The sequence below is a fragment of the Limanda limanda genome, chromosome 12 (genome assembly GCF_963576545.1).
Source record: "Limanda limanda chromosome 12, fLimLim1.1, whole genome shotgun sequence".
NCBI classification, from domain to species: Eukaryota; Metazoa; Chordata; class Actinopteri; order Pleuronectiformes; family Pleuronectidae; genus Limanda; species Limanda limanda.
In genome coordinates, this window is record NC_083647.1 from 12,699,840 (window position 1) to 12,719,442 (window position 19,603).

At 44.1% G+C, this 19,603-nt stretch overlaps 1 protein-coding gene across 1 annotated transcript; it reads right to left on the reverse strand.

The window, feature by feature from the left end:
• Positions 1-5,026: 5,026 nt before the first annotated feature.
• On the reverse strand, positions 5,027-18,366 carry LOC133015455 (intraflagellar transport protein 43 homolog A). The gene is made up of 9 exons (XM_061082656.1): positions 18,308-18,366; positions 17,196-17,297; positions 14,502-14,572; positions 12,090-12,125; positions 11,292-11,338; positions 6,573-6,645; positions 5,741-5,816; positions 5,548-5,610; positions 5,027-5,281 (listed from the first exon to the last, which is right to left on the reverse strand). Exons 1-9 carry the CDS (start codon positions 18,350-18,352, stop codon positions 5,171-5,173), a joined length of 624 nt encoding a protein of 207 aa, XP_060938639.1. The 5' UTR covers positions 18,353-18,366; the 3' UTR covers positions 5,027-5,170.
• Positions 18,367-19,603: the final 1,237 nt, after the last annotated feature.

The following is a 19,603-nucleotide window of genomic DNA, read 5'->3' on the forward strand; positions in this document are numbered from 1 at the left end:
GTTTGTGTGCGTGTGTGTGTTCTCAGTTGTGTAGTGTATCTCCAGGTTTATGACACAACCTTATTTTGTATAGAATAATGAAAATAATATAGATTTTAAGGATTTGTTTTTGATATAAATTTTTTTTTTTTATAATTTTGAAGATGAAAATGAAAGAATGAAATTACCTGTATCGAACTTTTATTGTGTTTAACATGGTATGAAAATAAATTACAAATCTTAATTTTGTTGAAGCTAAAGGACCCAGTGTTTTTCTGATACACCTTAAGACGTCTTTGTTTTGTTTTGAATTACAAGAGGCTCCTTTCTACCAAGGATGTGTGTGTGTGTGTGTGTGTGTGTGTGTGTGTGTGTGTGTGTGTGTGGAGTGGTCATTAGTCTCTGTTTACAGTGCAGAGCGCCTGGCCAGCTGGCATGTGACGTGTGATGTGTCTCGCTGTGGTCTACCACTGAGAGACCCCCGAGTGGTGGAGGACCAGCAGCCCCCGGGCCACAGAGACCACGGCGAGCCCTCGGCCGATGGAGCCTCTCGCGTTTCCTCGTCTCCCTTCCACCAGCAGAGGAGAGGTTGAGCGAGCGCTAGCTGGAGGTGGGACTGGCCCCCGGCCCCCCCATCACAGATGCCAGGAGAAGGCTGAGGCTCGGGCGAGGCCCTGCTGAGAGGCTGCCGGGCCGGAACAGGTGCGATCTCAGCCCCTCGGTCCCCTCTGTCAGCACCTCGGTGGTGAGGAGCCCTCGCTGCCTTCCTGTCCTCGCTCCTTCTCATTCACACACTGGAGAGGTGTTGTGGGGGGGCTACGTCCAGCCCCTCCCTCCACCCGGCGGCAGCAAATCCAGGCAAACCAAAAATTATGGTTCTCTCGCCGTCTCGTGACTTTAGGAACGGAAATAAAAAAAGTACCAAGTTCAAAGCACAGCGGCAGAAGTGTGTGTTTGTGACCCTCAGAGGGCAAACAGTGGAGTTGTGTTGACTCAGGCGTTTTCCTCTGCTGGCCATGATAAGCTCCTCGGCTGACCCGGCCACTGCCTGAGGGCCAACACACAACCACTCTCCCATCAGCCCTTTCTTTATCGCCAGCAGCTACAAGACAAAGAGCTTCGGCAGTATACCTGGCTGCAGCCCCGGCATCCCGCATGATGGAAAGAGTTTATGACAGAAGGGGGGGGTGGGTGGTGAGGCCCAACACGCCACCTTGACCTGCCCCTGCTCCGAGGACCTTGGTGAACCTTTCCCCATCGCAGCCAACCCCCCCACGGCGACCTGGACACACCAACCGCCACTGAGTTATTATCATAATTTCCCAGAGAGGCATTGCAGGGCCTCGGCGAGCGGAGAGGCTTCCGTGTTTTACAGAATGTTTTGTGTTTTATTGCCTTTAAGTCACTCATAGGCCAGCGGAGAGGGAACCACAATGATAAGAAAACCAGTCATGTGAAAAATGAAGGACCCACCGCGCACACGACTGAGAGGTGAAGAAGGGAAATAATAAAATACCTGACAAATGTGGAGCTGGACTGTATTTCACGCCCCAAACCCGTCTCGCCTTCCCGCCCTCGGCCGCACTAAAAACATACGAGGAGGAAGAGGGGAAATACTAATAATCATAATAATAATGAATTCAGTAACAAAAACTACAGAAGCTTTTTTTCCTCCGCACATCCTCGTGGATTATACTTGAAAAAAACACTCCCGGCCCTCTGACTCCCCCCCCCCCAAGGTGCTTTGACAACATGACGGCCGTAGGATGCCCAGGGGCATTCCGAGCTGCCACCGTCCGCGCCATTTCATGTCCGAGCCCACCTGGGGTAAACAAAAAAAAGCAATAGAATATTAACTAAAGAAGAGAGGGAGGGTGAAATGGCTCTGACAAAACTGATAACACTTTTCAACCCTGTCAAACTTTAGGGTCTTCAAAAAACATCACTTTCATGATTTCGCGATTCGTGCTCCTCTCCCACAATCCCCTGTGGCGGCGTTTAAAGGTGCAGTATATGAAAAATAAAACATCGGTTTAATCTCGCCGTTTCAAAGGCAAATCCCCTTTTGATCGAGAAATGATATTGATCCGACCGCCTCAGTTGCGTGGTGAGGATTTCTCCTTTAAACTTAAATTATCATGGAGTCTTTGTGGTCAATCGATACAGTGGCTGCTGTTTGAGGCTCGTTTCAAAGGGAGCAAGAGCCATTTGAATATGGTCGCATTTGCACACATTATTTCGACCATCAGAATTACATTACATTTCATTTAGGTGACGTATCCATCTATAAAGTATCCATCTATTTATCTATCTATCTAAGTACCAATGTTTTGAAGCGGATGCGGGAAGCCACTGGTAACCAGTGATTGACCTTGCATGTATTTATGTTATAAATGAATGGGTAAAACATGGCATCAAATGGGGGGAGATGTCTTTGTGTTCGTGCCTGTTTAAACTCATAATCCTCCTCTTGTGGTGGCTCCGTGGCACCTGACTGACGCGGCGCTGGCCGGGGTCAGCGACTGGGAACCAGTGACGGGCTCGCGGCCCCTGGTGGAATGAAGTGGTCCTAATATTCCTTGAGCTTTAGCATGTCTGTCCTCACCCCTCACTCTGTGTCAGAGGGGCCCCGACATCGGGCGCAAGTTATCTTCACATCTCTCCCCATTTTCTTTAATTACACCTCAGCATATTGCTTCTGGGCCATATGGAAGGCAGATATTGAGACCAGATAAGATGTATAAACTTCTGTCAACACCACGGCATATTAGCCAGAGCTGGAAGCACATTATCTCTCTTCTATCCCTCCAATTAGAGCCCAATATCAAAATACATTAGGACAAGGCTGGCGACGAGGAGCAGGAAAACATTACATTAACAGGGGCCGTCGTCTGGTTTTTATTAAACTTGTATAACTTCCTCGCATTTGTTTTCTTTGCCACAAAATGAAAAGTCATTTCCACCGAGGGACCCAATAAAAACACAGATATATTACCCATTTAAACCCAGTGGCCTGGGAACTCTGTGAGCTCAGCTGGCCCACACTGGCCTCAGAGCTTCTACACAGGGTCCTGAGTAACAAACTGCTGCTTTCAAAAATAAACCGTAGACTCGCACATGAAAACGTATTTTTCCAACATAAACCAAAACATTTGGTGTCACATATTTCCCAACAAATCAGAGAATTATAAACACTGTGTCATTTCGGGGACGTTTTGAATGAAATGTTGGATTACACAAGAACGCGTCGGAGCAATGTGGATTTCTAAAGCAGTAATGGCTCCATTATTTTAATAGAAAAATGTCAGGGAAAAAACAAATGACGCCCTAAACCCATGTGAGGCATGTATCGTCCGATCTGATATGAACAGCGTCAGACTCTGCTAACCTCCCAGTGACACCATGTTCATCTGAAATCTACCGTCATAACCGCAAAGCTCTCCGAGAACACGACTGCCTTCCTCACTGGAAATAACGTATATATTGCAGCTGTTGTGATGTGATTGAATTCAGGGCGAGGTCACTCTGAGCCTCACTGCAGCATCAGGATACACTCTCTACACCCAGAGACATGCAGGGAATAAAGGGGGAGAAGGGAGCAGCGGGAAGAGGGAGTGGAGAGAGAGGTCACTTTGAGAAGCTGGATGCATGCACATGCCAAACAGCGTCTCTGGATCTCTCTCTCTCTCTCTTTCGTTAATCCCCTCTCTGATCCACCGACGCCCGGGCCAATCATTCGAGGCCGGCCGATACCCGTGATCACCGGGCCCTAATCTGAGTCCCCGGCCCGTCCGCGGTCCACCTCAAACAGCACCGGCCGGCTGCCAGCAGAGGAGTGGCAGGCTTAGCCTTCTCCAGAGAGACAGCTAGAGGTTGTCTCTACATGGATGGACACTTCGCAGCTCGGCAGGGGCGGGAGGAAGGGGCAACATAGCAGCTGCTCGGGGCATATGGGCAGAATTCATTAAGTCTAGCTAAATAAGCCAATTGTGGAGGCGGTAAAAAAAAAAAAAAGTGCGTTTGTATATATGATAGAGAAACAGAAAGTGAGATCACACTCTGAATTTGAGCACTGAGATCAAATATTCTGAGCACAAACACCCCGGTGTGACGGCTTCATCCTGAGCTGGTGCACTTGATGAAGTTGATTCAAGGCGCACCGAATGAAAAAAATCGAGATCTATTTGTGATGGGATGTGATTGAGCTGTTAGATGCATAGAACTCGTGTCCTTGAGGACTTTGCTGTGCATCCCCAAATGCCAGGAGACTGCCGTCTGCCTCAGAAATAAACCTAATCACAATCTGTAAATGTTACAGCTGTTTCCCTAATAGACCTGGCCGGACTTTGGAGGCCGGCTTTTATATTCACACACATGAACCAAAGACAAGACTGAATGCTGATTCACGAGGGCAGCATGCGGCGAAGGCATGGTAAACAATATATTTCATCAATTAGGTCTGATTTTGCTCCAGTGTGTGAGATACAGTGTTTGTTCTTCATACAGACTTTTTACATTGTTTCTGTTCTTTCACCTCAAAGAACGCAGACCTGACACCAGCAGTTGTCTTCTACCAGACTCACGGCCGTTCGTCTTTATCCAAAAGGTATAATGTATGCTAATCCCCCAGGTGTCAATAGGAAACTCTGTTCAATGCATTTGAGATAATAGTGAAGAAGGGGTTGCTCCTATCGAAGAGCTGGAAGATAAAGTCAATGGCACAGTCAATAACAATAAGGTTGTGGGCTTTAATGAGGAATGTTAATTTGAAGACAATCAACTGGATTTCAGCTTAGCTGATTATCAACCTTGGACTTGTATGAGGTTGTTGATAATGCGGACAGTACAGGGGGGGGCATTTTTTATCTATGACAGCTAGATCCAGGGGCTTTTCAAACACAAGTAGTTTGCCTTTTAGCTGTTTAAGTTAAATAGTAACAAACAAAAAAAGGAGAAATTCTAAAACCTATACAAAGACAGGGTCGGACAACACCTCACTGTTCACTACACAGTGAACTTTATTTAGGAAAATACAAGAAATGCTGTATATACACTTTACAGAATATATATATCCTGGATAACAAACAGTAATTAAAGTTAATATAACCAAAGTCACTGGCCCTTCTGTGTAATGGACATTCGCCCAGTTCCCACTGGAGGCATTCAAAGTCTCAGACCAAACCTCCTCTCCTCATGTTACAGGCAACGCAGCCTGCTCCTCATTCTCTCCTTGATCCCATTCCATCAGCAGCTCTGAGGACACCTCTGTAAACAGATGATCCCAGTCCCAGCTCACATCATCCTGCAGCGCAACACAGAGACAAGAGAGGGAGGAGGAGAAGAAGAGGAATTAGGAGGCAGGAGGAGACGTACCAAGAACGAGAGCATGGGGAACACAGGGAGCAAAGAGAGGAGAATCGGGGAAGGAGAGCAGAGGGTGTTAATGTACACATCATAAATCTTGATTACCTGGGAGACAGAGTGGCAACCTCCCCTGGTGCTCTAGAAACAGCTGGACAGGCCTTTTGCTGGGAGCTCACAAGCTATATTTACTAAAAACTCACTCACCTCCTTCACCTCCTGCTCTGGCGCTAAAACCTTGGTGAGGAGCTTCAAGTCGATCTCTCCGTCCTGAAGAAAGAGTGCAGTAAAAATGTACTTAGCTTGCACAAACAGGGGTGAAATATTACAAGAACCACCTTGACGAAAATAGACGTGAATATCAAGAATATATAAAAAAAAATACATGTTCTTGACTTACCAGGGTCTGAAACGCCGAGTAATACTTCAGATCATTGTCCAGATCTCTGTAGGTCATTACACGGTTCACCTGAACGCTAACAAGGAGACAGACATTCAGAACAGGCCTCTGATACACTGATAGACTTGTATTATAATCAAGACTACACATCACAGAAAAGTACAAGCCACCTCTACTACAGTACCTCCACACTATCAGCAAACCGAGACTGAGAAGTGGAGGTGGAGAAGTTGCTGCACATTGAGGCTCTAAGACCACAGAGAGCAGGAGATGGTTGCCAAGTGGTAAACGCTTCAAATTGAAACCCAGCTGCTTATCTGTGGGTTGGAATTAAGTGTGGGGGGGGGCTCTCAAAGTGGCCGGGGCCTAGCAGTGCATGCCAGTCCTACTTACTGCACATTACACGCTACATTGCCCCCACAATGAGTTCAATGTGGATATTATCTCGCACAGAGAGCAAGCCCCAGCCTAATAACCTCCACCGCTGTCATAGCCTTGCTACATACTCGACACATGTCGGCGTGTCTCTCACTGCCCTGTAAATCAAAGGGCCCAGTTAGTGAGGACCCAGGTAACGGAGTTGCATAAATCACACCCAACTGTTATTTCTCCATTTCAGCCGATAAAGCGAGACTCTGCAATGACACGATTGGAGGACAGGTGACCATCGAAGTCACCGGAGCGAGCGACTGATCTGCCCTGTGCAGAGGTCAAATGTCTCACACACACACGGGGGACGGGGGACGTGTGTGTGTGTGTGTGTGTGTGTGTGTGTGTGTGTGTGTGCGTATCCTAAAGGATAAAGGACAACTGAGGTTAGGATGTGCACTACCTCGGTGGAGCTGCAACTTGCATGGTGAGGTCTTCTTCTTGTACTTCTTCAAGATCTGGAATCACTGGAATATCTAAAAAAAACAAAAACAGAAACCATAACTTTTTAAAAATGATCCGATTACATCTTAAGTCATGTCAAAATTTGAGCAGTAAAATGTAAAAAAATACAGTGAATCTCCATATATGGCTATTAGAGACACATCTTTTTGGCATGAGTATGTTTATGTGAGATCACAGAAACACACTCTCCCCTCCCTCTCTCTGGCAACATCCTCCTAAGAGCTGCCCTGTCACAATAGCCATGCGGCCATGAATATTCAGGAGGTGAGGCGGCAGCTCTTCCTGCTGTGAGAGGGCCGCTGGCCAGGGGCTCCCCAGAAAGCACCCCCTGCTACCTTAGCATTTGGGCCCTGTCAGCGCCGCCCACCTCCAGGACCTGCAGTGGCCGGTGGGCCGACCTCCATGTCCACTCTGCCACTCCGACTGGGGCGGCGTCCAGCAATGTGCAAGAGTATTTGCTCGTGGGCCCATCTGTGTGGGGTCGGAAGTCACAGTGCGGCCTGGCAGGGGCTGTTGTGCCAGGAGCAGCCAGCCCGCTGCTCAAACAGTGGGAACCCACTTTAATTGGCAAAACGCAACAGGACAGAGGATGGCTCCACAACCCAAGGAGGACAGGGCAAACTTTCACAGCATTTTTTCAGATGCATATTTGCTGGAGCAGGGAAATTAGAGAGATTCGTGATGAGGAGTGCAGATGAATTGGTTGGACAAAGATAAATGATAGACAAAGACACTGATTGAGATGTGTTCAGAATTTGCATATACATATATTCTCAAAAGGATTTTGTATCGCTAAAGACAAATGAAGGGCTCGAACATCAGTGGGGAAAAAAGGTTTCCCCCTAATATTTGATCTTTCATTTAACATGTCTCAACATCAGTAAAGGAGACAGCGGGGGGGAGACACCCTGATCATGTATGGATCAATGCTGAGGTTGAAATGGTCAGCAGCTTCAGGGTCGAGGAATCCTACTACACCACGTAAGGACTCTATTTTTTTTTCAAGAAAGCTTGTCAGCGGCTCCATTTCCTGAGAGACTGGGGAGGTTCGGCGATCACCAGCATCCTCAGTAACGACTCCAGGTGCACCACTGGGAGCTCGCTGATGGGCCTCATACAGAGCTGCTCTTCCCACAGCGGCAAATCCCAACAGGCAGTGGTGGCAGCTCAACACATCACGAGCATCAGGACCACAGCCACCCAGCACGCACACACACACACATTGTCCTCCATACCATCTGACAGCTGACACGGGAGCATGGCCCCATGTATCACCAGGCTTCAGGACAGTTTTTAACCAGCGGTCCATCAGGCTTCTCAACTCATGTATCTAAATATTCCACATGGCATATTTGCTTACCTGCTTGTCAGCCCTGCCTCCTGTTTACTGCACTGTTTACTGCACTGCTTACATAAAAAAAGGCAGCGGACCATGACGGCTGCTATTGAACCAGGACTTAAATCCAATAAATCCTCATGTTTTGTGTGTATATAGTTTTATATTTCATTTATACCTCAACCCATCTTTATTCATTTATCTTTCATCTTATATTCTATTTTATACGGATCGTCACTCTGTTGCTGAGCTGACTTGTTTCCTGGTCCAACAGATTTCATTGCACCATTGCGACCGTTATTTACATGTGACTAATAAAACTGAAACTCAAAACATTTTTGTGTAGTACAGTTAGAAAAAACCCCCACCACAGATGTCCTTCTAGGAAATCGGCTGTGATGAGTGTTTCCTGTACAATGTTTTTCTCTGGGAGGCAGCAGACTGCACATCCTTATTAGCTCTACAGCTGAGTGTTGACAGTGACACGGACAGAGAGAGGGGGGGGGGGAGAGGAAGCAAACAAAGAGAGAGGAACAGACAGATAGTGGGAGGAAAAAGGGAGCTGGACTGCATGCAGAGGGTTGTCAGTAATCTCTAACCACAGTACTGCACCCCGAGGGGAAAGTCAATAGAGGAGCTAAATAGAGGTGAAGAGATGGAAGTGTGCATCTGATGTGGGGGGGGAAATATCTCGGCATCTGTGTCACCATTCCTTCAAAATAACTCCTGGAAATAAAGTGGAGTGGAAGAAATATATCGATCATAGGTGAGACGCTGGATTTCTTTACTCTGTGACAGTTGGTGTTCCGATGATGAGAAATTATTTGGATTCTAAAACATAATTGTCAGACAGAGGAAGACTCGGGTCAAAAACCGAAACCCGGAAACGTTCCACAGATTACGAAACCTCACCCTGTGTTGATAACTTATTTCTTTCCCCTTTTTTAATTAAACCAAATTAAAAATGCCACACTCGTTTAGCCGCTGACAAGATTCATCTGTGTTTCTGATATCCAAATAAATGCAGGCGCGGGTATTTCATATTCATGAGGGCCCCGGTGACACTTTGTCCTCTCATTTACAAAGCACAGCGTTCAGCAGAATCTGTCCCCCCTGGACCCCGAATCAAATTTAATGGTCTTAGTGCAATGACATCAGAAAGCCTTGCTGTCCCACTCTTTGCAAACAGCTTCCTGGGTTGTCTATCTGTCCCACACACACACCCTTTTTCCCCATTTCGGCGACTAATGTGCTATGAACACATTCCATGAGTGTTGAGTGTGAAGCGCGGAGGCATATGCTGTCTATATGCAAAGTCTATTATTAAGTGAAAAAAGGAACAAGCTTTTTAAACAAGCTTCAAATTCAACCTATTACCAGAGGTCAAGCAGGGCATCAAAGCAGCTGCAAACAAGCCACTGTTTTTCTTCTGATGCAAAGGGCAACTCCATCAGGACGACACGGCCCCCCCCCCAGCACGGCTCACATCCCCGGCTCGGACTTCCTCCCCTCAGCTGGACATGTATCAATGTGGATTTTGTCTGGCAGCGAGCGAGCCTCACGTACGCCCATTACACGGTTTGCGTCCGGCCTCCTCGCTGAAGCATGTAAATATCAAAAGGGGATAATTTGCTGTGGATGTAGACGTCCTCCCGGCAGGCACACGCCAGTCAGCGACTTTGGAGAACAGGACATCACTCTGCATTACTATGCAGCGGTCCAGGCAAATGATTACCTAGGCACAGAATCCATTTGAAATGGCTTATGGGACAATATCCAACACATCAGTGACTGACAGTGAGACGCCGAGACATGAAACACACAAGTGTTTCCGATACTGGGGCTATTTTAAGTGACCAGCAGGAGGCTGTGGGGGCAGCTGATGGGGAGATGGGAGCAGGGGGCTGAGCTCGCCTTCTCTCTCTCTTTCTCCCTCTGTGCTTGTAGCCAGTGGACATAAGGGATAAGGGTAGAGGACATAATCAAGATGGCAGGGGCTATCTCACTAACCCTCAGCACTGTAATTTCCACTGCCCCTGCCTCCGGCTCTGTATTAAGAGGTTTCCCTCCACAGAGTAATAATCTTTCCGGCGGCATTAACTGCAAGAGAACCAAACCTCTGGACACTTCACATGTGTGTGTACACATACATGTAACAGAAGCAGAGTATTAAAAAACAAAACCACTGCGCCCTTCACACTACACTTTACTGTATGTCTGCAATTCATTGTTATTTTATTGTTTTTTTTAAGGTTTGTAATACTTTATTAATAATGTCTGACTTTCAACATCACGCACCAGCAAGTACGATTTTTTTTGTTGAATGATTATTAAATTATATTGTTTACAATCTCTCATCTCTGAAAATCCTTGTTTTCTCAAGAGGTAGAAGAGGTGAGGAATGAGGAAGAAGTTAAGTTAAATAAAACACAAAAGAGGTATTTGACTTTATGAAAACAAATTAATTCTTTAAAATATTATCCCATAATCATAACTAGGTTTTAAGTCGTATACCTTGAATTAACTTGTCCTGATTGTCTTTTTTATGTTTATTTGTTGTTTGTTTGCATGATTTCACAAAAACAACTAAGCACCTTTCCAAAGAACTCGTTAAAAGGATGGGACGTGGGCCAAGGAAGAATCCAATACATTTTGTTGATGATCAGGATAAATCTAATTCAATCCAAAAAAAAATATCCATCATCAACTGTTATAAATCAATAATATATGAGATACTGATGTGAATGAGGTTGTTAGATGAACATCTCATGCTGCTAACCTGTCTGTCCTCTGGCTATTCTACCTGTTCCTCAGCTGCTTTGCACTGAAAAATGGAACAAATCAGGCAGAGCTTTGCTGAAATGTCCCTCCTGAGTCCCGGTTGGAGTGTGTGGTGCTCAGAGCTGGGCCCTCAGGTGACTCAGTCGAAAAAGCAACATTAACGCAAGATCTGAATTCGACTGCACCTGCCTGACTCTCTGTGTGTGGTTTAACTGTGTCACTCTGGGTGCTGAGGGAAAAACTTGAATCCTGTCGCAATATTCTTCCTCAACTATGAATCTGACTTCATCTGATGCACATACGCACTTGTCATTTTCATCAAAGAGGCCTTGATTATACACTGTAACACACTCTGTGGTCAAAGGCAGAGTTCAAACACACAAATCCATGCTGGATCCAAAGAGAAATGGAGTTGGAGCATGATCTGACTGCCTGCTTATCTGCTCCACTTCCAGAGGATGAATGTGCCGGGGAGGCAGAGGAGGGCTCCTCTTTACCCGTGAGGAGACACAGAGCGGAGGATTGCAAGGGTGCTCTTACCTCCTTCATCATCTGATCCCTGGGGAGTTTGTGGTTGCAGGCGGCGGCTGTAGAAACAGGAAGTGTGAATTATTTAATGCTTTCAAAAATGGAGCCTGATGGTGAGGTCATCACAGGGAGTGAGCTCCTGGGCTACTTTGCTTTGATGATGGGCATGTTTTTGTTCCTCTTCTTCTCATGGTAGACAGGATGCTGGCTTTGTGTGCTTTGTGTTGACTTGAAGAGTGACAAAATGCACTGATGGTGACTTGAGACGCTTTCTGAGGGACCAACCTGGAGGCTCTGGACAATACGACCTCTATGATTTTTTTTTTTTTTTTTAAAACCCAGCTTGGGCAGCCGTCTGAGTAAGTCTTACTAAGACAAGACATTTGTAACAGAGACAACACAAAGGGGATATTTCTGTTGAGCAAAATCTGTAGTTTCACACACAAGCCTCTTCCTGACTGCAGCCGTAGAGTGAAGCACCCAGGATACGTCCTCTATACCTGCCTCTCCTCACACTGATGTCTATTCTAGTCCCAGGGGGATGGGAAAAAAATGGAATAACAGGAAAACTTGGCTCCTAACAGCAATAAAAGTGATGACAACCCAGTCACGCGTTTTTTTTTAATCATGTTAAGTGATTGTTCTTGGAAGGCTGGGATTAGATGCAACAAAGGACAATCTGAAAGTACAAACATGCAAACGCACCCATTTTTATCCATCAACACAATCATTGAACTCTCATTGAATTTAATCAGTATCCGCACTGAAAAACATTAAAATATGTATCTTATGGTGGTTGAGTCAACTTACTCTTCCAGATCCTCAGCAGCAGGTCGTCTTGAGGATCTGTGTATCAGCAGAAACAGCAACTGTTAGACAAATTAAATAACATGAAATTTCCCTTCCTGCAGAATAATGGTTGGAAAAAACTTCCTGAAAAGGTACAACTTCTAATTATAGTAATCCTGTGATATTAGACACAGTGGGGTCGACCACAGTGGTCTTCTCTTCCCTCTGTTTCCCCCACCGTCTCCTGCTGGATCAGGCTATTTTCAGACTTCTCTCCATTTACACCGCTCAGCTTGAACAGAGGATGCCAGACACCAAAACACTATGTTTGGACTCTTCTCTACCTCATCACATTATTTTTAGCACACGGGCTGTATTAAGAAATGCAGCAGTCCAACGTTACATCTGAGAAGAAACATATAACTGCATGATTAGGTTGCAGCTAATCGCGTAACCATCATCAATCATCATAAAAGAAACTGATCAAAGCAGAGTAAGTTTTGATCAGTAGACTAAAATGTGTATAAGAGTTTTTTTTTTAAAGACACTGAATTATTTTTGTTGATCTCCTGGTTGAGTAGTGCCCCCTACTGGTTATATAAGGTAATAAATTCAGTACTTTCACAATAAAAAATCAGGAGTACAGACATCTAGTATTTATTAAAACTCAACAAATACTAGATTTATGTAAAATACATGTTCATCCAAGTCAAAGGTATTTCACAGTGTTTGTTAGATTAATAGATCAACTCTTTTGTTGGGATTCAAATCTTACAGATACTTATGACGATGTTCGGGGGCTTCGGACACAATGAATGTAGTGGACACATAAAGGAGTTGATCGTCTTCTCTAGATTTTTCTGAGGTTTCCCCTTTTTAGTTTTTTTATGCTGTAGATTGTGAATTATTTGAGAAATATTTGTTATATTGAGCATCATAAAAAGAAATAGTCTTGACTTGACCATCAGATCCAAGCTGGACATTCACCACTGAAAACATCTGACTGCTTGTGCATAAATAGATTCAGGGGGCCATATTTTCTATAATAAGAATTTTACTTTCGATAATCTAAAAACATTAAATTAATATTTGAATTATAATATTTTTTCCAAGCAAAGTAAGTAGAACCTTCTTAATGTGTCTTTTTAAAGCAGGAAACAAAACAAAGATGAGAAAATGACACACAACTGATAAACTGATAATCGCCAATAATCTTTTCCCTTGAATTATCTGCCTTATCAATGTCTCCTGGTCCCAGACCAACATCCTCGAAGGTGTGAAGGTCCAGCAAGGCGAAGAGGAGCTGAGGGAGCCTACCTGCCTGCCCTTGGACTGTGTCCTGTCTGGAGGGCGGGGGTGGCGACACTTAAGACACATTACAGGCCCCTTGATTAAGACTCATGTAAGGCAAAGCGATAGACATGGTAAAACTGTCTGGAAAAAGTTGTTAGGGATAAAATATATTGTGACAACCTGGTTTCAAAGGTTCATCAATAAACTGACAGATCATTTAGTGTCAATTAGAAGTGATAGATCGACAAATCCCGGGATTTCTGCGCTGGGATTAGTGGGAGGAGGATGGCGGTGATTGAGCATGAGAGGTGACATTGAAGGGAAAAGTCCTTGCCGGTTCCAGGGGGGACCATTACTTACTTTGTTTTAGAGACGATCAATGCACGTGCAAACCCCTTTTACACCTCCTGTATTTCAATGGCTTTGAGACCAGGGTATCAAGCCAGGTTACGTAAATGCAGAGAAGCGACCCGGTGACCTTCTGCGAGAAAGGAAAGATCTATTGAGTTTGCCGTTTTGCTAGTTTCCCTGCGTGCGCTACACAACAGACAAACACAATTGGCCGGCCCTGTTCACTTCGATGCATCTCCTGTGCTTTCAGCTCCACTGAGACTGAAGACAAGACAAGAACAGTGGCAGGCGGAAGAGAAAACAAAGGAGGTAGTTCTGCAGGGGAGTAATAAGCCTCATCTTCAGTTGGTCTTGTGCAGTATTTATATTTGTTCTTTGCGCCCAAAAGCTTTCGGAGAGCAGCTTCCATCTGCTCCAAATATTACTTGAGTTCTCCGTGTTGTGCTCCCCATGTAAAGAGCAGCCCGCAGTGGTAAGGGGTGATTAAGTGGCTTGAACTCCGGTGATGAAGTGGCTAGCTGACTAACAGTGCCCTCCTGTGGCTGATGCATTAACCATGTCAATTACCGCCTTGCTCGCAGATGAAGACGAATGGAGAGTTGCCTGCTCAGACAGGCTCCCTCTAACCTTGTTGATTCACCGCCCGAGTGCCAAATACGCACTGATAAATAAGCTCATTCAACAGCATGAGAGTTCATTAATAACACATAACCCAGGACCACAGCTCGAGGTCCGTGCCTTCAGTTCAGCCACGGGAGATGCATGGGGGGGAAACGTGAAGATACGTACTTGGCTGATCCGGACCCGGAGCTTTCTTCTGCCCAGCCACCCTGCCGCCGAGCCGGTTTAGGAGGGGGGGCCTGGAGGAAGAGACACCTTTAATAGCAAACAGCTTCATTTGATGTTTACAAACTCAAACAAAAGATCAAATAAGTCATGTTAGTGAGATTTTCTGATGTTATTATACTTAAGTATGTATGTAATGTATCTTAAATTGTGTCACACTTTTTTAAAATAACATTAAATTGATATAGGGATTTGTTATTATCAGTTTGCTTTTCTGTTTCCTGTCTGCCGATGCTTTCTCCTTACTCTATTTCTTGGTAAATGCATGACAAGGCGTTTCTCCTAATGAAATAATTTTTTAAAAAAAAGGCCTATATGAAGATAATAAATGTATAAATAAGAGACGTGAGAAAATGACTATTGTTGTGAGCTTCTAAAAATAGACATTTGCCAGTAGGGGGCTCTCTTGTCTACAACAGGAAATCAGGACCCAAAGAGGAAAAGCAGACGACTTACGAGCATGAATGCAAAAGGCAAGAAGAGTATGTGTAATCGTCCTAATAAATGTTTGGCTTAACCCAAAATTCTGCTTAAATTTTGAACTCTAATATTTAAGCAAAAATCTAGAAAAAGCTCTTGTACAATAAACAATATGCCTGGTATGTGCAGCACCATCATCTCTATGCACTCCATTGTTTTTTTATTATAGTTTTCAATACACCAAAACATATGGAGCAGAGCGTGGGAACTGCCTGGGGCCTGTAAGTCTGACCCTTAAATAGATTCACTGTAAAAATAAAAAAGAAATGACGCTCTCCCTCTCATTCTTTGATTCTGAAAATAGTAAACTCAGTAAGCATCTCGACCCTGAGACCGGGAGCCTGAGACCAGCACATGAATGAATGAATTCCTCAGAGTGCACAGGGGTGGACACGAGACAAATGAATTAGAAGAAAGAAAGAAAGGAGGAAAAAATAATGCCCAACATTTCTCATTACTAAATTGAGTCTGCAGAGAACAAATTGCTCGTGATTTTTCGTTTATGATGAAAGAAGAAATCATCTTTCAGGGCTGCTTCCGTCACCAAAGCCATTACTAAATCCGAATGTCATCATTAAGCAGGGCAGGGGGAGCCCACACTGCTCCGCTCTTTATTACCATTAATCAAAAGAGCTGAGGCCGAACAAGCTCAATTCAATTCGTGTAATTAATAACTATCTCTTTATTAAAACCAAGAACTGATTACAATAATGACAACTGAGGCTTTTTTAGGCAACTTTGTCGAAATTCCTACCAGTGATGTGAAATCCCCGGCGTTTAATGTTTATATGTATGTTTATGACAACTGATTTTCACGAGACAAGATAATAAGGTCAAGTGACTTTTGGTGTAATAAATTCATCTGACATTATGTCACTCAACAAATATGAGAAGGACGATAAGTGGGGTGAGAAACAAAACAAATGTGTGCCTCCAATTTCTGCATGACCAAATATGAACCTCACAGCTGTAGTAAAAAAGTTATGGCTGTTAAGGCAATTAGTTTGACCCTTGTGGTTTCTAATTTAGGAGTTTCTAATGGTCTCCGGGGCAAGGAACTGATGGTGGCCAAACCCTACGAGCCCATAAAAGCAAATTGAGTCTTTGTTTAAAAGGATGTCTGGAATGTGACCAATCAGTTGGGTATTTTAGACAGAAGAGGCCGGGGGTTGATAAACGAAGACTGTAAATAAACCCACCCAGTCGCACGACACGCTGGAAAAATGTATTGCATGTGCACAACAGGTCAGGGAGGGCGCGAGAATACCGGTTCATACATTAGGGAAGTTGGCCTAATTTGGGAAGATTAGCCTAAAGCGAGAGCATTGCTGACATTTTTTTGCTCCGGGAATGTTGGCTGGTTCACAGTTTGCCAATCCAGGAGATGTGACCGATTCCATAAATACCAGTTATAGTGAAGTTAGATTATTTGTAGAACTTCAACTGTCACTTCTGCTCCGACATTTCTCATATGTTTTCGCCCTATATTTAGCCTGAATGTAGCATCGTTTCCATCCAACATGTTTCGAGAGGCAGGGGTCACTCCGAAAAATGTATGACAACATTTCTCCGCAGCTTCCGGAGAGGATTTGTAAAGATTTATGGTAAAGTCATCAGGATGTTTCTGATATAATTTGCTTGTATTAAAACTTGTAAGATTTGATTTACAGTATTGTGTGTCTCTTGACTTTAAAAGGGTTTTAGAGCTTGAATGAAATAAAGCTTGAAAACACTGCATGCAAGTACAGAAGATCCAATACAGGCAGGAGTGTGAATGAAGAGCTTCTGTGTAAACTTTAAAACCTTCCGAAAGAGGAAAACAGAAAATGAAATGTCTCTGCATGATTAAAGCACTCCGGCAAAACTTTATACCATGTGTGTCTAGTTGGTGTGTACCTGCAGTTATGTGAGAGGTAAAGAATCTCAGTGGGTCAAATTGACTCATGTTAATAAATCTAGGACTACAGAAAATGGTATAAAGTTGATCTCTGGAGTAGCAGCAACAAAAAGCCATGCAAGGTCGCGGGTTTTTTTCTTGCTACATACCTCGTCTTCATCCTTTGATTAATAAATGAGACAAAAACCAAAATGCATATTGATGCTTATCGTGAGGTGAAATCCTAACATGCAACTGTGTTCTTTTAAATAATCACGTACATCTCCCGTTGAAGCAGCGTTGGAGGACTTCCTCACGTGGCGAGAATCCTCGAACGAAGACTGATCTGCTGTGAGGCGAGCTCTCCGGCCAGACTTTGCAACCTGGGAACATTTCAACATGGAAAAGACATTGTGTGACTTTGCTTGGCATGTGTTTTAATCTAAAAAGTTCCTATCACGTTATGGTAGTGAAGCACCTCGAATCTGACTGACAAATCTTCACTTATCTCGGTGTAGGTGGATCAAACATTCTAAGGTGATCTTAAGAAATGAGTGCCACTAGTTGGAGAAACAGCTGACAAGGTAGGAAGGGATGTAAGACAAGCATAACTCATTATAAGGGCCAGTGGAGAGCCTAATGTAGAACTCTGTTTAAATAATGTCAAATCAAACTGGAAAGGGGATTTTTAAATAATGGTGAAGAAAAGACTGAGTGTCCTTTTTGAAATCCATCACTGTTCACCAAAACTTTATGTCCCTGACTACACATTGCTCTGTGTGCAACCTTACACATCTGTAAGGAAATCACAAATAGCGTTGCAGTAGTTAGGTTTCATTGAAATGTGTTTAACATAATGATCGACAAACAGAAATAAGAGTATTTGAACCAGCTGCAGTTTTCCCAGCACAGGGTAAGAGCAGTGGTACAAAGATGAGTCCATGAACCTGATTTGGAGAAAGATTGTGGTTAGCTGCGCCAGAATGTGTTTGTTTTATGAAAGCTTTACAATAGAGTAGTTTCACACATCCAGAAAGTCACTGTTCACTCTGCATCATCAAAACAAACACTGAGCTGTGCATGTCGGGAAGTTTCGGCTAGTGGGCTAATTCATGTTAGCTTAGTTAATAGCTGGACACTCACATTCAGACATTATAGCTGCTGCTGCTCCAAAGAGTGACATATAACAGTGTCTCTTTGCTGCTGACGTGTTGCTAAGAGGCTACCTTACACCCTGGACGGCTAACACTGAGGCTCACATTAGCTTGAAAGCTAAGTGGCTAGCACTAGCCTCGCCACACGGCTCCACTCACAGCCCACATAGCTCAAGCTAACCATGTTGCTAACCATGTAGCTAACCATGTCCCCGTCTCCTTACTGTACACTCACTCACCTTCTTCTCCGCCCCAGCGTCTCCAAACTGAAGGTTATCTTCCATGTCTCTCCTCTTTGCTTCGCCTGGATGTGGCAAGCGTCTTCCTGGATATCACAAAGCGTCACATAGCAACGCTCACCATGGTAACGCCAATCAGGAGAAAGCAGCGAGTCCCATCCAATAATCACCGGGAAACACGAACAGATCCGGACACGCGAAGTATTGATGAATTACTGATAATCTCTGTGTTCCAGTTCCGGTTAAACATAGTGATAAGGATGGAAGATGCATTTAAAGAAATGTGGGTTTTCTGGTGCATCAGAGCTGTGGTTACTAAATGGAATTCTATTTCCTCTGGATAACTGAATCTTTAATCTATGAACTTGAATAAAATGATAAATCTAAAATAATCAGATGGCAAAGTCATCCTTTTGGAAATGCAGCTTTTAATCACTATGACTAAAAATGGTCTTAGGAATCCATTACAGTTTGAACACTGGATGGAAAACTTTTTAATTCACAAGTTTCTTCAACTAAGCTACTTTACATTTTATTTCGTATTTGACACAGTTCTATCTATTTTATTTATACTTTCCCCCCTTCAACAGATCTTTTTATTTTACTTTTTATTTCTTTTACCTCAATTACTCTCCTCTTTTGAGTCCGCCTTGTTTTGTTTTGCTTCAAATGTGTTTTCAACTGTGTTTTCTCTGATTAAACTGTTTTCTTACATGCTTCATAAATAAAGCTGCCTCTCCTTGTCTTTTGGCTACTGTAACTACACGGTTGGACATCACTGCATTAGAGGACATCATAAACCAAACACTGTTGGAGACACACGGACTGAGGACAGATATTTGAACTGGAAGATGTCTTTCAGCACGATAACGGTTTAATAATTAAGCGTTGTGTCTTGCAGGACAGCAGGGTGGGTGTTGTGTGTAATAGCAGAAAGTTGATGTCATCCAAACAGTCACAGGGAGAGTTTGACTTTTATCAAACAAACAACATCGTTCCCACAACTCCCACCATTTGTTCTTTTCCTTTTTTTGCCTCCTCGTCTAACGTGTTGTTTTTCTCCAGAACAGAGCTCCTCCATCCACCCTCATTATCTCACCCACACAGGTCAATATCCCCTCCAGCACCACCAAATCTACCCCTGGTGTCCGCTAGATGTCCCTGTTGGGCATGATTTATGTCCCTGTGGAGGAGCTGAGCGGTGGCAGCATGTGGAGAATCACAGCAACTGGTTGAGTTCCCTTTAGCAACTTAAAGATATCCTTCTGTGAACTTTGGCCACATTATGTGCCTGTG

What these genes read in the sequence shown, in the direction of transcription:
- LOC133015455 (XM_061082656.1), bottom strand. Translation starts at nt 18,352, where the DNA reads ATGGAAGATAACCTTCAGTTTGGAGACGCTGGGGCGGAGAAGAAG. An exon ending in ACGCTGGGGCGGAGAAGAAG is followed by an intron (nt 17,298 to 18,307) that starts GTGAGTGAGTGT and finishes AAATGTTCCCAG; the next exon opens with GTTGCAAAGTCTGGCCGGAG. An exon ending in CAGAGCAGGAGGTGAAGGAG is followed by an intron (nt 5,282 to 5,547) that starts GTGAGTGAGTTT and finishes GTTGCGCTGCAG; the next exon opens with GATGATGTGAGCTGGGACTG.